At 42.3% G+C, this 17,781-nt stretch overlaps 1 protein-coding gene across 1 annotated transcript in view; it reads right to left on the bottom strand.

Annotated features, from left to right (window-relative positions):
- The window catches only part of SEMA5A (semaphorin 5A), a 505,802-nt gene that overhangs the window by 144,296 nt on the left and 343,725 nt on the right, over positions 1-17,781 (bottom strand). Inside the window, exons 10-11 of the mRNA XM_055246035.2 lie at positions 13,725-13,860; positions 7,131-7,335 (exon numbers count right to left, since the gene is read on the bottom strand). Coding sequence (XP_055102010.1) covers positions 7,131-7,335; positions 13,725-13,860 — 341 coding nt within the window. The remainder of the gene's footprint in view (positions 1-7,130; positions 7,336-13,724; positions 13,861-17,781) is intronic.

Raw genomic sequence — 17,781 nt, 5'->3', positions numbered from 1 at the left:
ATTTGTTACCATTGGGCTCTTCCTTTATGATGGAACAGAAAGAGACATCTGCTTGGCTACGCGAGGAGCCTGCCCTTGGACAGCCTCCTGGAGGTGAAAATGGAAGGGGAATTCACCAGTTGCGTTCTGCCCATACCCCACATCCCTCTGGGTGAGGCTTGCTTCACGGAGAGTTCTTCCTCCTGCATTTCTGGGCTGCAGCTACCAGCTCTTCCAGCACCTGCTTGAGAAGCCATATCCCACTCCCAGAAGTGTGGGATCTCATCCAAGCCCAGGTGCAGCAAGAACACCACAGACACCTGACCACCATCTGCTCAGCATCAACTGGAGGAACCTCCCGGTCCTGCCCAGGAATCTGTCAGCCATGCGGGTAGCTGAGGCAGAGCAAATGGCCGAGCATCCAGGGTCAAGTAAGGCTGAGAGAACCCGCGGTTGAACTTACGACCTGACCAATCAGCGGTCCTTCTCTGTTGTCTGAGCTCATTATGCTCCATTGCACCCCAGAGCCTTGGCTCACGGGACACCTTATTGCTTCTTCCTCAGATAGTAAAATGGGTCCCCAACACCTCACTCGCCCTCTTTCCACAATGTCTTTCCTGAGGTTTTTGTTCTGATTTTCTTCTCTGGCTAGCAGCCGAGGTTTTCTGTTTTTGAAGTAGGAATCACAGACACATTATCCCTAAATTTTCCATGTACCTTTATTTTTGATGGAAAGATTAGCCTAGAATAACATTCTTGAGTCCCATTTATTTTCCTCTAATGTGTGTATATATTGTTTCACTTGAAATCTGGCATTGAGTGTTCCCCTATTTTGGTTTTACTTTCTTTCTCAAACCTTCTTACGTCATTTGGCTGAATTTAGCCCCTAATTAGTCTTATTTTGTGTTTGTAAAAGAGATTTTTGGTTTTCTATTCCTTGAGATTTTCATTTTTGAGAGTGTCTTTTTTTCATTCTTGGATGAGTATAATATGCTCAATTCACATTTTCTTTTTCTCAGAATTTTGTATAACCATGTTTCACAGATTTATACAGCTGCAGAGTATCCTGAAATCACGTGACTTTTTTTCATTTTTAGTTATTTTTTTTCCTCCTCAATACCTAAATAATTATTTCTGTATTCTTGGAATTTAAAAACTTACCTGGCTAATGTTCCTTTATTCTGAATTAATATTGCGCAAATACAGTATGCTTTGAAATTTGCAGACTCAATTTTTCCTTTATTGCAGGATAATTTTCTCCAATAGTGTCTCTGGGCACAAGTTTTTAGCTCCACAGACAGGGTTCTTTGGTTCAAAGACACCAATCGCTCTGTGTGGTCCGTTGTCTTTGTGGGTCCTTCATACTTAAAACCTTATCTTTTATTTCTACATTTTCCACCTTAATCGTTGCAAACATTTAGTCTGTGTCTAAGCTTTAGCTGTGTTTTCGTTTTCATGAAGTTTCTAATTTAATTATTACTCTTGTAGTAGAACAGCACGTCATTTTGATCTTCTACTTATTCCCTTATCTCTGTGAACTTCCTTTTCATCTCATTTTGTTTCTTTCATCATTTAAAATCTGGGTACTGACTGTATTTACATTGCTCTCCCTTTTTTTCCAAGCAAAGTAACTTTGTGGCACATGTCCTGCTCCTGCTGGGATGTCTTCCATTCCATCTGCTTTTCTGTAGACTGAAGTGACAGGACAGGGATGCAGAGAAGGAAGCTCAGCCCAGGCTCCCTCTTTGTTGAAGGTCTTGAGCCTTCATTTTTATTTTTCCTTTTTGAGACAGCATCTTACTCTGCTTCCCAGGCAGTAGTACAATGGTGCAATCCTAGCGCACTGCAGCCTCAAATTCCTAGGTTCAAGCAATCCTCCCAACTCAGCCTCCAGAGTAGCTAGGACTGCAGGTGCGCATCACCATACCTGTCTAATTTTAAAAATGTTTGTAGATGTGCAGTTCCACTATGTTGCCCATGCTGGTCTCAAACTTCTAGCCTCAAGTGATCCTCCTGCTTTGGCCTCCCAAAGTGCTGGGATTACAGATGTAAGCCACTGTGCCCAGCTCTATTTTTTGAGATTTCTATAAATATTTCACTCCAGAATACAATCAACCTTAGGGCTAGGGAAAGAGAAGGAAACACAGCTGATAAACATGGCACAAACTCCCAAGAGTTCAGCAGCTAGAAGTGTATAAACCTCTGTATGAAAGCTTCCTGCTTTATATTCATCTATTAGCTGCCCTGATTTTTCTATGTAAAATTTTGCAAGTTTGAAATGAAAAACAATGATTCAAAATGTGTGTGTGTGTGTGTGTGTGTGCCTTCTTCCTTTACATTTCTTTAGTGCCTGATAAGTGTTTTTATACAAATGTTTATGAATTATCCTCTAACTAAAACAATTTATAAAATAACACTAAAAGAGATCACATTCTTTTTAAAAAATGTATTTATTGAGATATAATTTGCATGCCATAAAATTCACCCACTGATTTTTAGTATATTCTGAGATGTGCAATTATTGCCACAATCTAAGCTTAGAACATTTTAAGATTATACACAATTTAAGGTTCAAATACTTTTCAAAACAATAGAATTGAGTTAAAGTGAAAATAAAAATGATATATCTCATCCTAGAAGGGAGAGTAGAAACGCTAAGACTGAATGGTATTTTAAGGGAGGGAGCACAGGATTAGAAGAGCCATGGCCATGCTGTGGATAAAGCCCAGAGCAGCAGCCACATGTCTGGACCAGGAGTGCATGTGGGACTGCGAGGGACTATCACAGCAGTGAGGAAGAGCCAGAGGAGAGGTGTTTCCAAGTCAAGTAAGGGGGAAACTCCCAGAACACCTGATTGCTCAGCATGACCTTAATTTTGTCTTTGTAGAGAACTCAACAGCGATATGAGACTCAGTCACTAACAGAAATCTAGTCATAAATATTCTACCATTTCCACTTGACCCTGGCTCTGAGAAAATCTCCAAAAACCAACTTACAAAATATTAGCACAGTCATGACTCAGATAACCTGCCTGGCCCTGGGTGGATGGACACCAGGAGAGACACAGGGCAGTAGCATGAAAATGGACCCAGAATGTATCTGGGGAAGACTGCCGACTCAGCGGAGTGGCAGCAGTGGGAAATGCCACCAAAGAGGTGAGACGCAGATGAACTACATCAGCAAGAGGAGTCTAGCTCACATGGATCTGTAGACAATATGGACAAATAAAATAAACTAACTTTTCAAACAGCCATTGGCCGGTTTCCTCCCATTTGTATGTGTTCATGTAAAATCAAAGTAAGAGAAGATACACCTACCACCAAACCTGGATTCCCAAGCCTGGAAGGATATATCAAACTGATTCTGCGAGTAAGGTAGCAAGGACTCTAGCTGCACATTCATTCGTTATGAATGTCTTACCCAAGCTCTATCCGTCGATAATTCATTTAACTCCTGGATACAGCATAGCAAGTGCACCCAGACTGAAAGGACTCTAGCATGTGTGCTCAATATCAGATTCTTTTTTTAGATTTACCTTTTTAATTGTTCTAATTGAAACATATTAGATTATATATATTTTTTCAAGGTAGATGTGATAATTAGATACATTCATATAATCAAATCACGGTAATTGAGAAATCCATCACCTAAAATGTTTTCTTTACTCTAGAAATATCTGAATTATTCTAGATTTTTTTCAAATATTCAATCAATTAATGTTGACTATAGTCGCCATACTGATCTATTGAACACCAGGTCTCACTTCAATTATGTCTATATATGTACCCATTAATCAATCTATCTTTATCCCTCCCACCTCTATATCAGTTTTAAAATCAAATGAGATGAATGTCCCTGGTTTGCCTTGAAGTAACTGCTGGGGCTAGTTATAAATAAGAGACCGGAAAAACATCAGCCTTTTGAATTCAAAATGTCAAAATCTCTAATCTTGAACATTTCTACTTGTTGGGGGTTGTTTGGCTCTTAGAGGGTTGAATTAAAATGTATATTATTAAACCTTCCAGTATTCAATTCCTTGGACATAAAGACTGTATGTTAAAAAAAAAAAAACCAATATCCCTTAAAACTAAATATCATTCTTAATTAAAATCTGAAAAAAAGACTATATCTCCTTCAAAATATATTAAACAGTGCTATAAGAGTAAATTAAAAGATCCACAAGTTAGTTGAGACACGAAATATGTAATTATAGAGGTTGTTCAGTTAAAACTGTCAAGCCAGTCTAAACAAGCTGAAATGCTTTCTGGGAAGCCACTTTTCAGTAGAACTGCTTTTGTACCTGCCCTGGGTCACTGCATATGGTTTGGAGCAGGGTTTGTGTTGGGCCCCAGGTATCTATGGCTGTTTTCTGCTGGAAAGTACCTTCACCCACTACAAAGTTCTCCTCCTCTTGAGTTTAACAAACAATCCAACTAGTGAGAGATGGAAAATGTCAAAGAGTTCTACATATGGCATCTTTACCCATAATCCCAACTTCTGATTCAAATTAGCAGTATCTTGATGTACAATACAATTCAATTTGTACACAGGCAGTAGATCAAAAGAAAAGCCAAAAATCAGGGTTGTGGAATAATAAACCGAATCTCTGCAAAATGCATTTGCCAAATGGCACACAGTATATCAACATCGGAATCAGATCTGCACATCAGACAGGATCAGATGGTCTGGAATCCCTGCAGCAGCTGAGTCCTGAGCTAATCTCAACACAGTGTGGGGGTGAGGGTGTTGGGAGCAGCAGTCCAGTCACGCTATCATTCAAAACAGATATCTGCAAGCAAGTTTCTAGAAACTTTTAAATAGTGGTTTTAAATAGTGGTGGAAGAAGTTGCTTGTAGCTATGCAGTGAATGTTTGTGTCCCCCCAGGATTCATATGTTGAAGCCCTAATCCCCCATGAAATGTAATTAGGAGACAGGGCTTTGGGGAGGTGATTAGGTCATGAGGCTTGGAGCCCTTAGGAAAGGTATGAGTGTCCTTATAATAGGAGACATAGGAGAGAAGATCTCTCTTCATTCTGTGAGGACACAACTAGCAGGCAGCCATCTGCAAACCTGTAACAGGGCCGTCACCAGGAAATGAGTCATCAGCCACCATGATCTTAGACTTCTAACCTTCAGAACCATGAGACATAAATTTCCGTTGTTTAAGCTACCCAGTCTATGGTAATTTGTTATAGCAACTGACTAAGACACTCATCAAAGTAAAAATAGAGGAGTTTCATCAGAAATCCTCAGAAGTTCACTACAGATCATTATAAACACAAGAGAAGCAAACGTGACCTACTTGGCCTTACGTGGGGAGTACGTCCAAAGGCTCAGGTTGAGACCTCAGGCTGCTCTTCACTGACCCACTCAGGTCTACTCAAGAATAGCCTCAACCCCCGTCAAAATCCCTCCCACTCCCAAGGTACTAATGAGGTCTTCAACTGCCTCCTAGAATTGGAAGAAGATGGCCCTATTCTCTGTGTCATTAGCCTGGACATTTATGGTGAAAAACTAGGAACTCTTATGGAAAGGTCCAGTTCACTCATTCCACAAACCTATTCCATGCCAGGCACCCTGGGGAAAATTAACGAAATACATGACAGAATAAACAGAAACAATCCTGTCTGCAGTCTCATAAACAAGAAGACAGTGCAATGGTAATTCCTTCCTTTCTCTTAACACAAACAAAAATCAACAAAATCCTTCCCTTGACCTCCCATCCCCTTCAGATAACTCATCAATCCTCCATTTCCCTTCCCTGAAAAGCTTCTAGAGGAGATGCCCTAAGCAGCTGGTTCCATCTGACTTCAGCCAGTGCTCTTCCTCCCCTCTACTTCCTCCTCTTCCCACAGACTGGCCCTGAGGAGCAGCTGTGGCCTCCATCTGCCCACTCAGTGGTCACATCTGTCCTTACCTTACCTGACCACTCAGTGGCACTGCCTGCTGCTGGCCAGTCCCACATCTGGCTCATTGGTTGTTTCCCATATGGGTGCAGGGCTGGCCCCGCCTGCTCAGTCCTTGCTCAGCTTCACCACCACCTCCTGGCGGAGATCAATGCTGACTAGCAAATGCAGGAGCTTGCTGGGCTCTCTCTGTGTGTCTGCTGTGTCTGCTCGCCATCACCTCCCTGGTGTCTTACTGACTGGTCTGTTTATTATCTGCTGTCCCCACTAGAATGTAAGGTCCAGCAGGGCAGGTGATGCCAGTTTCCTTCCCAGTGCTTCAAATGAACTCCACAAATAGTAAAGGTTCAGCAGATACTAGCAACTTCATAAAAAAAAAAAAAAACAAAAACTAACTGGTAAATACATGGTAAATATGTAATTAGGAATTGAGAAGTTCTTTCAAGAAAAAATATATATTATTATCAGCAACAAAAACAGTAATTGTGCTCCATGAGAAATGACAATTATACAGAACACTGGACAAAAAATGGGGAGGGGCAGACTCCACCGTGAGATGGCTCTGCCTGGGGATCTGAAGGCAGGAAAGAGAAGGACAAGTCCACAGAGCTGAGCCAGGTCCCCATGGCTGGCCTCACACACCCAGAGCCGTCTGTGTAATAAACTGAGATGGAACATGCTTTCTACACTCTAGTTGCTTTGGAAACTGAAGAGATCTAATTGTTATTTGTAATTTGAAAGTATCGCTGCCTACATTTGCTGTAAATGTTCCATCATTTATGCCCCAAAACATATTCTTTGAACACTGCCATGTACCACCATCCACGCAAATATTTTGCTGAAGGCACTGTTTTTGAACAAATGAGAAATCACCATGACAATCCCGAGATAATATTTCACCCAGCAACGTCTTCCAGCAAAGCATACCTTTGTCTTAAATTATCCAAATTCAAGTGGTCTTGCCAAGAAAAGACTTATTTTATGAATAGTTGAAGAATAATAGCAAAGAAACAAGCCATTGTCTTTCTAATTAAAGTTATGACTAATATAGTGAAAATAGATTGAGATTTCCAAAAAGAGGCACAGAGGCTGAGGCAGATAAGTGAGCATTGCGGGTTTTGCTGGTTGCAAAAAGAGACAGCAGGCGTAAAGCTTGAGATTGAAATTGCATGTTTAGAATCTAAATCTAAAACACAAAATCAGAAGATGGTAGAAAACCCCTCAGAGGGAGGCAGAGCTCCTACCTGTGGCCAAATAGATGATGTGGACGAGCGCTTCTCTGCCCTGCACCACGTCGACGGCCACATGGGAAAAGCGGCTATTGTCCTCCATGAAGGAAGGCACTGTGGTCACTGGCTGTACCACCTCATGCATCAGAATGAACTTCTGAGCATCCTGCAGATTTCTCTCGGTCAGGTTCACGTACAGGCCTTGGTCCACGGTGCCACACTGAAAGGGAAGATAGGCCGGGTTACCAGAGCCAGCAGCCTGGACACCCACAGCTGGCTGCGGCCGCCCTAGCTGGAGAGTAACTTGGAAATCAAGTAAGCCACAATCCGTCATTGAAGTAGGCAAACATGTCTGCTTCTCCGTTCTCCCTGCAGCCCCTATCCTTAGCATCCTTCTCATGTTAGATTTGAACTCATATCTTGGGAGTCTCCCAACATCATCATAAATGAACTGATCAGAAGTTAAAAAAATATTAAAGTGGGAGTGATTGCTAACTTTAAATAGCAGATGCATAGAAATTCCTCCTTTTCTGTCGAGTCACTTGAAAGTTGTCTGGTTAAACACTTACTACTATATCTGTCTGAGAAATCAGGTAGCAAATTGAAAATGCAACAGTCAAGGATCTCATACAGATGTATTAGTTTTTCTACTGTAGCAGGGTGTCTGTAAGCAAGGCATGGATTTCAAGGTGATAGCATTAGGTCATTCTCATTTGTAAAATCGAACAGCATTCACATGGGCTACAAAAATACTGTGCCGGCCTTATTGTTTTATGCTTGTATTTCAAATTAGAAGAAATTATTAAAAAATGTTTAGAGTCCAGGAATATGGAAAAGAACACGGCAAATTTATAAGAAGAATGGGAGATGAGGAGGTAAGGGAAATGGGGAAGGAAACGAGTGGGGAGAAGAGAGTAGAAAGGAACAAAGAAGGAAGAAGGAAGGAAAGAGATTTCAGCAAATATCATGGAGATGAATCTGGGATATACAAGGGGAAAATCAACCCTGTGCAATGCTGGGAAATAAATTCAGAACTGTGTTGTGGGGAGGCTGGCAGGTGTTATATAAGACTGTCTCTGGCAATGAGGTAAAAAGAGCGACAGAAAGGAAAGCACGGCTTTCTTAGAGCCAAGCTCAGAATCAGAAAACTACTACCAACCTTTCTCATGTCTTTCATAAACTTTAATTCCTCGTACAAATGGTGACTGATCCCCAGTAGAACTTCACGTAAGTAGGTTTGATGGAAAATAATTTCCAGGCCCACACCACCTGAAACTACTGTTTATAACATGTCATGTCTAATATGTGGTTTTATAACAGGTGAGAGGTGCAAACATATAAGATGGAAATTGCTTTTTTAAAAGTAGATGATATTTTTATAGCATTGAATAAAATGTTCCATATGCCATAAAATGATAGGATGATTGTAGAAAAAGAGAATCTGAGAGTTAAATGGATTTCATGCAGCCAGTCCAAGGCTTAATTTAGTATCATACCCTTGCAGGGGCACCCCATGTTCCACAGGAAAGGACTGGGTGAGTTTAGGTGAAGGGCTCAGCCCTGCCATGACCCGAGTGCTACTCTGGCTCCATAGCTCTCAAGCCACATGGAATCAGGTGAGTGGCAACTCTCCTGCCACATGGTCTGAGGTGAGGTCTCGTCTCTCAGTCTCTGTCTCTTTACCTGTCCAGTGGCTAGGAAAATAGTTACTCTGCTCGTTTCTCAGGGCTACTGTGAGACCAGCTGAGATAATCCGTGGAAAGCATTTGTAAATTAACTGAAAGTCCTTATAAATGCCAAAGTACAAGACAGTGTGCCTGGCACTAAAGAGAAGCCATTCAACTAATGGTGAATGGTAAATGCATTGGTCTTGGAGCAGGACAGCAATTCTATGGTCTGTTGAGCTTCAGTGGACAGAGGGAAATGAGTGAATAAACAAAGAAGGGAAGGAAATAATGAGTGAATACACAAGTAGTTGTAATTGGGAGGGGGAGGGGATGTGCTAGGAAATTTTATATAATGACAGTATTAAATAGTAACATTTGGAGGTCAGAGACATGTCCTTACCGGTCAACACGTGTTTTAAAAAATGAAAAAGAGCTCTACTAGACTTGATCTAATGTCTACGCAGGAAAGTTCTAGTTCTGAGCATGACGTTATGTGTGGTGGTTTACATTCCTGAAATCAGTGGTGATACCCAAGTCACAGTGGCAGTTAGCTGCCTACCTGCTGGGCGAAGTTTGCACACAGGTCTTGTTTTGTAAGCATAGTGTTTAAAAAAAAAATTGCTGTCATGAAAACCAGGTGGCATAATATAAAAATGAGAATCTCTTGCCATTCTTAAGGAACCCAGAAAAATTGGACACCTAACAGGGAGTTCTCAGTGGCAGGGGTGAGGCAGGATCACTCGCCATGCCTTGTCATCTTTATTTATATGTCGCCTGTATCAATCTTATTTATGACTGCCAGAATTGCCAATAATTGGTTTTGAGGTATACTGTACTACTTCTTGGTTTCTTTTGCTGTCTATAATGAATATTCCACCCAGTGCTTCTATGTCAAATAGTTGGAAGAGTATTCAGAGTTATAGAATCTATGTATTGGATCATAAGCAACCCACTTAGCTCTCTAACACCTGAAAATTTTCTAGTTTTGCCTTTTATGCTGGACTCCCGCTGTGTCTGTGTGGGGCACTGTGTGACACCCTGCGTTCACCATGCAAGAAGAAAACAATAAAAATAGTAAAAGCACAGCCATTGCTCTTATGTGCCCTACAATCCACAACAGTTTTCACGCCAACATCTCTTCAAGTAATTCGGTCAGTAATTCTACAACTTTTTAAAATGATAATAAATATTTGCCCTTTTGTTTATTTACTTGTTTCTAGGACAACAAATCCATTCTTGTTCTAGCACACTAGTGCATGGTGGTCAAGCCCACAAGCACCTAACCTCCTGCAGGAGTGCCCAGTTTTAACGGCCCCTTCATTCACTTACTCCCTTGCATCTTGCTGCAAACATGCTTGGCGGGCTGAGGGTGGTGGCTCACGTCTGTAATCCCAGCACTTTGAGAGGCCGAGACAAGTGGATCACAAGGTCAGGAATTCAACACCAGCCTGGTCAAGATGGTGAAACCCCATCTGTACTAAAAATACAAAAAATTGCCTGGTATGGTGATGGGCACGTGTAATCCCAGCTACTTGGGAGGCTGAGGCAGACAATTGCTTGAACCCGGGAGGTGGAGATTCCAGGGAGCTGAGATCATACCACTGTACTCCAGCCTGGGCAACAGAGCAAGACTCTGTCTCAAAAACAAAACAAAACAAAACAAAACAAAACAAAACAAAACAAAACAAATCTGCTTCGCGTATCAAAGTGTCCTAATGGACAGGGTCAGATCTATGCACTTACTCCTCCAACAACTGCCTCCTCATCCACTTAACTACATTTGAGGGTCTATTTGTCCATTTCAACTCCATCCTTTCTGAGTGACAGTAATCAAAGCTGCACAGAAAATTCTAGAGTCTGTCACAGCTCAGCTGTGCCACTGGGCCTTGCTGACGTTTTACATCAGTGATTGCCGCGTGTCTTACTGAGGGTCAGGGTCTGGATGACTTTGAGGATGGCAGCCTCTAACAGGGTGGGGCTCTGAAGCACCGCCTAGAGTGGTTTATATATTTTATCTGAGAAAAGTGATACTTTTTGTTGTTTTGTTACTGTTTTGAGATTTTTATATTAAATGTTGAAATATCATGCACCATCTCTCCTAACCCATTCTTCTTCCTGAATCCAATTCTGTTTTCTGCCTCTCTGATTAATTAGCTACTTCTAGTATGTAAGTACTGCACAAAATCCTAAATGTCAGTAGGAAAAACAAGAATTTTAAGAATCTAACCACTTTCCATTGTTGGTTATTGCAAACATAAGGCCTCTTATACATGTCTGGGGAGGGATCCTTAGTTCAAATTGAATTCCCACTCTATGCCAGTCTGGATGGTTTCATGAATGTCAGTGAGGATACTTTGCCAGTGTGGTTATCAAATAGAGTAAACATAAAGAAAACACTTGCTGTGTACTTGTACTAGGAGTTATACAAAGAATCACCATAATCTGTAACTTGAGCTCCATTGGAGTCTTCAATAATACTCAGAGAAGAGAAGCTCAGCAGTGCAAGCTTCCTGCCTGAAACGCATGCCAATTTCTGCATGCTTCATTCATTATGCTACATGGACTGGCTTCCATCCCATAATGAAAGTAAGCCCTTCAGTGTGACACTGGCATTACAAAACCAGACGCTCCTGGCCTTAGGAAATGAGATTTGCTGTGTGCTGCAAAGGTATCCAGATGAACGGGCTACAAGTTATTCACTGCCTGGAGGTGGTAAGGGGCTACGAAGTTTACTAAGCCACGCTGTTCCCAGTGAAGACTTTTGCAATAAAAACATCAATGTATTGAAAATACAGTAAGCATTATTAATTATTTAACCTTCAGGATTTTATTATACAAAGGACTTTCTTAAAAGGAGTATTTCCTGTATGTAAGAGGAGAAAATGAGACAAAATATGCATTTACACAACATTTGCTATGTAGAAGGCACCAAATAAATGATTCTTTTTTGTATTTTTAGAGACAGGGTCTTGCTCTGTCACCCAGACTGGAGTGCAATGGATGGATTATAGCTCACTGATTGAACTCCTGGGCTCAAGCAATCCTCCATCTCAGACTCCCAAATAGCTAGGACTATAGGTGCGTGACACCATGCCTGGTTAATTTTTTTTATTATTATTTTTGTAGAGACAGGGTCTCACTCTGTTACCCAGGCTTGTCTCGAAATCCTGGCCTCAGGAGATCCTCCTGCCTTTGCCTCATAAAGCACTGTGATTATAGGCATGAGCCTCTGGGTCCAGCCCTTAAGAGTTATATTTATCAAATATTTTATACAGTAAACAATGCACATTATTCAGTGGTATCGAAATTTACTCCTAAACTATTTGCATGCATTTTTATCCCTCTCCACCTTTGTTTATGGAAATATGCAATAAAGATGCATAATAGATAGATGTGTGATAAAAATGCACATAATTTGCTCAAGGAAAGCAGCACACGGAAAGACGACATGTAAGCCAGTCATCTTATTTTTAATCTCATGCTCCTTCAAAAGCTTAAAGACAACAACAAACACAAAACTCTTTCAAAACAATCATAATTGAATGGTCCTTGCAAAAATCAAAGTAAAGTGTAAAATCATTGAACTTTTCCATACTCCCAGTTTTGGGAGTCCCAGATACAGGACCCACTTCTACCACTGATTAGTAATAGTAACTAATGGCCCTTTAGTTGGAATAGGCTAGGATTTTACATCTGAGGACCAAGGTTGGGATCCTCACTTGGCTACTTATCAGCTGTGTGGCCCTGGCCAGGTGATCTGCCCCAGGCCCACTGTCCTTCCCTGCACATGGAGAAGGCATTACCCCCCATAGCACTGCCGCCAGTGTGCAAGCTGATCTATCTGAAGCATCTAGCACAGGGTCTGGGACTTGCTGGTGCTAAACATGACAGCTGTGATAACGATGATGATGATCTTAAGAAAGCTGTCAGAAGGCCCTCCAGGGAAGCCTGCTGCTATGGACCCAATGTCTGTAAGCCACCCAAATTCCTACCCTCCAGTGTGGCTGTATATGGAGATGGGGTCTTAATGGTAGTAAATGAGGGTAAGTGAGGTCATAAGGGTGGGGCCCTGGTCCAGTGGAGCTGGTGCCCTTACAAAACAGGAAGAGATACCTTAAAGCTGTTTCTCTTTCCACCACGTGAAAACGCAGCAAGATGTCCACCTGCAAGCCAGGAAGAGAGAGCCCTCACCTGAAAATGACCCTGCTCATGCTTTTGTCTTGAAGGTCTAGCTTCTAAAACTGTAAGAAAATAAATGTCTCTTTTTTAAGCTACCCAGTCGGTGGTGTTTTGTTACAGCAGTCCAAGCTGACTAATACACCTGCCAACTCACCAAACAAGAGTAAATTGCTTCATCTCTTTGGGTCCCAGCTTCTTCTGAACACTGGGAGATGGATGGCTCACAAAGCCCTGGAAGCTTGAACCTCCTGCAGTTTTGTGATAACAGATGAAGGGCCTCTACCTCCTCTTCTTTCCTCAGCTGCCCGCATCACATTCTGTCCTTCCCAACAGGGAATCCAGCCACATTTGCCAATTAGCGCTCTAATCCTGTTTGTGTGTCTCTGCTGCTCTGTGCCCTGGACCCCATTCATTAGAATGTCATTCATTAGGGATCAGAGATTCTGAGGACACAGAGCCCAGCATCATTAGTACTAATTGAAGCCTGGATTCCTAACCTGCTGCAGAATGCTGGCCTTTTTCCGCCCAGTCTCAGGCATCACAGCTGACAAAAGGCCCTTTTTGGGTCCAGGCGCCACAGTTCACAAAAGGCCTTGGTCTACTGACATTAGCCAGCAGAGTGTGGGGCTGTCCGTGAGGGGCCAGGGAGACAGCTGCATGGTGCACGCACCCGCGGTTTAAATTACCCTTGCCTGTCTACACAAGGCTTCTGCATTCTTCATGGGGGATGCCAACAGCGCCCCTTTGCCCCCCGGAAAATTACCTGGAAGTTGGGGTTTGGGTTGGGATACGGTAGCCAGGCCGAGCGCGAGTTCTCTTGGTACTTGAAGGGCCCGGCGAAGGCTTGCGCGATGGCGCTCAGGTTGAAGACGCACACAGCTGAGGCCGCAATGCTGTTCCTGGGAGCGGAGGGAGAGAGAGGGGAAGGCAGTCAGAGAGCTCGGCAGCACCTGCTGACCTCCCCCTATGGAGTGGGCAGCAGCTGTGACCTGGAGCAGCTTCCACAGGTCTCAAGACCACAGTCTCTCTTTTTTTCTTTTTAATTTTATTATTATTATACTTTAAGTTTTAGGGTACATGTGCACAATGTGCAGGTTTGTTACACATGTATACATGTGCCATGTTGGTGTGCTGCACCCATTAACTTGTCATTTAGCATTAGATATATCTCCTAATGCTATCCCTCCCTTCTTCCCCCACCCCACAACAGTCCCCGGTGTGTGATGCTCCCCTTCCTGTGTCCATGAGTTCTCATTGTTCAATTCCCACCCATGAGTGAGAACCAAACACGGCATGTTCTCACAGTCTCTTAAACATCCCCAAAGGATGAAGTCAGAGCGTGAATGGGGCTCCCCTGTGGAGGAACAAACATCTTGGTATAGAAACCAGGCTAGTTAGCATTTAACACCTTGTAATCCTGTCAGCCAGGATTAATTCACTCAGCTGCAACAGGGGCAAGAGGGATTTTGAAGAGCTAGCTATTTGCTTCACCTTTCAAATTCTAGAATAAAAAGACTTCCTTCTCCAGCAGATGGTCTCTCATCAGCCTCATGCAGTTCCCTTCCTGACCTGTTTATCTGGTCACTTTGCCCAGCAGCAGGGAAAGCTGTTTTTTTTGTTTTTGTTTTGTGTGTGTGTGTGTGTGTTTTAACCCAGATAGTTGTTTTATTTGTCATCCTTTAAAAAAATCATCTCAAAGCATTTTATAAAAAGTGACTATCTGACTCTTCATATTTCCTTTTAATTTAAAATAGATTTTAAATTCAAAGGGGCAAGGAGAAAAATTTGACATAGCACTGACATAGGAAATCCTGAAGCCATAATTTAGAATTCAGGCTCTGAGAGAAAGTCATAAATGGGAGCCCTCAGAAGGTCAGTGCCCTCTGACAAAGTATGGAAACAGCAACATTATTTGGTTAAGTAAATTCACATTTTGAGCTCAGTCTGGGTTCTCAAAGGGGAAGTGGAGATAAAAGGAGAAAGCTTACGTATATTTTCTCTTGCTCTGAGACAATACCACACGCACTTCTCATCAATTTTTTTTTCCTGCATCAAAGGAAAGGTCAAACTCCAAAAATGAAATACCTACCTTATATTTCTTTGATTTGATAAATACTGAATAGGAACTAGGCTCTATTCCAAGGACTTTACTATTTCCCATTCATTTAATCCTCATAAGGTGAAGGAAATTCACAGGTAAGGAAAACCAGGCACAGTGAGGACAAGACCCTTCCCCAACATCAGCCAGCTAGTAAATGGGGAGCTGGACTTGAACCCAAGGCTGGTTCCAAATGCCAGGATTTCCAACCCTTTGCAATATCTCTGGGTGAAGTAGACAGGATTCTACTTCAGGAGAGCAGACAGTAAACACATCCTTATGGAAAAGTAGGGCCTTGAGGGTATTATGGGCCTTCTGCATTTTCTCCAGACGTCCAGCACCAAGGACAAGGCTCAGCATGATGCATACAGGGCCCGGCGCTGGAAAATCAACGGGCAAACACAGCTATGGGTTTGTTCACTTTGCTCTTTTGACTCTTCATTATCCTTAGAGAGAATGGGAGAAGTTAAAACACAAGTACAGGGAAGAAACTGGCCTTTGAACATGTGAATGGACTTTAATAAGGACAAGAAAATAAGTATGCTGGAGTAAGAATGGCTAGACACAGGATATCCCATCCAGGCATGCCTTGGGCCAGGTGCAGAGGCAGGCAAATGGGGGATTTTACGAATAATAACAATATTCCCCTGAGCCCCCTGCTAAGCACTTGATATGGATCATCTAATTTCTCACTGAGAACCTATAGATCCTGAGAAGACCCTGACTTACAGATAAGAAAACAGTAGCACAGAGAGGTTACTTAGCCCAAGTCACAGGCTGCAGAGAAATAAAGCAGGATTTGTACCTGCTTTGCATGGCGCCCCAGGTTTCCAGGCAGCTTCCAGGTAAAGGAAGAACCTAATCTTCCTCCTGCTGGCATGTTTCTGTTCACTACAACCACCAGGACTGAATGGGCTGACCTGGGCTCTGGTGTCACCCAGAGACTCCCCTAGATGTCCCAGTAGCTGCCAGTCTGAGCATCCTTTAATAGTGTTGTGGAAACACTTCCTCCCGTCCCCTGTGCCATCCCTTGGTGAGCACAATTGGTACAGTATAGCCCATGCCTGCCCCTCTACCCTTTCACTTGCTGTGCTCTGGGGGCAAAGGACGGGCCTGTGTGACTCCACTGTGCTCCTCCCTCTGCCATGCCCCCTCTTCCTAGGATGGGATTGCCTACAGGAAGTACATATTCACTCGCTTTTCCAGGGTCTCCAGACCTGTGGGCAGGCAAGGGCAGCCCAGGTCTAGATCATGACCTTGGACAACAGATCTGTAGCCACCTGTTCCAATCTGGCTTCTATCAGCAATCAAGGTAATAACTTAGAAAAGCAATAAAAAATCCTACCCCCACTGCAACTTTACTATCTGTATATCCATATCTATAATAGTAATACTTTACTACAATCTCCACAGTTTACTATCTACACTATAAACAACTATAATGGTGAGCCACCATTTTTAGATACCTAGAAATAAAGGCAAATCTTTAGAGACTTCATTGTAGTAACACACCATTTCCTGCAGGCCAACCCATGCTCAAGTGACTGAGAAAACTACACAGTCGTGCTAGGAACAGAAGGAGTCAGAATGGTTATCTTTTCCCCATTCCCTTAGTGCTGAGAAACCTTGACGAATGTACAGAGGCAAAGCAACATTCTGAGCCCTGAAGCTCAGCCCAGTATTGGACAGATTTCTGATTCATAAGACCTCTCATTCTCATTTTCTTTACATTTGAAGAAAACCTTATCTGAGACATGAAAAGGAGGTGGAAAATATTGTGAAATTTGAGATGGGCATATTCGAAATGCATTCCCAAGACCTAACACAAATTAGTATTCCAGGGGGAAAGGGGAGATGTAGCACTTCTATCTCTAAAAGTATAGATTCCGTACATTGGGTGACTTCCGACATGATGAGAATTTACAACACTAAACAAATACTCTAGAGTAGTCTGAAACTTATTTTTGCAACTATCTAAATTGACCATACACCGTCTTGGAATGTTTCAGGCATGGTACTTTTATAACTTCTGAAATTGGTGTTTAGCTTTGCTTTGTTTTGCCCAGAGCCAGGGGAATAAAGAGCTAAGTAAACCAGACTCTCCTTGTGCATAAAACTGATGTCAACTGAGCAAGTGCGTATTTATCTTGTGCGACCTACACTAGTTTTTAAGCGAGGTTTTGGAAAGAAAATCAACTTCAGAAACTGTAAATTGATTTTTTAAAGACACTTATCAAAGATAAGAAATAACCTCTGGGTTGAAGACCAGATTTATGAAAATAAAGATGGCCATGGTGGAGCAAGGGTATGTGTGGAGCCATCCATACTAGCCTTATTTTTCTAACCTCATGTCAGAAAGAAGACTCTTCATGGGGGGTAAAAGTTGTTATTAAGCAAATATTAACACGAGTTAAGCAGTGGAGAGACCAGGAAGAGAGGGTTAATGAGGAAATAAGCTGCAGGTAAAGTGACTTTTTAGAAATACCACTCATGGGCAGGCATCTGATGCACAAGAGATGAAAAAGTAAACTAAAATTCTTAGGAAGCAGAAAGGACATCATAGGGTGAACAGTTGTCCTGGTTCACCCAGGAATAAGAGGTTTCCTTAGTTACAGGGCTGTCATCAATGCTAAAACTGGGATAATCTCAGGCAATTCAGGACTGTTGGTCATCCTACCTCATTTATCAGCACTTCCAACCCATTCAGATTTGGATCCTTTAC

This window comes from Symphalangus syndactylus, chromosome 16 (assembly GCF_028878055.3).
Source record: "Symphalangus syndactylus isolate Jambi chromosome 16, NHGRI_mSymSyn1-v2.1_pri, whole genome shotgun sequence".
NCBI classification, from domain to species: Eukaryota; Metazoa; Chordata; class Mammalia; order Primates; family Hylobatidae; genus Symphalangus; species Symphalangus syndactylus.
The sequence above is the reverse complement of the archived record's forward strand: the minus strand, read 5'-3'. Positions and strand labels throughout refer to the sequence as shown.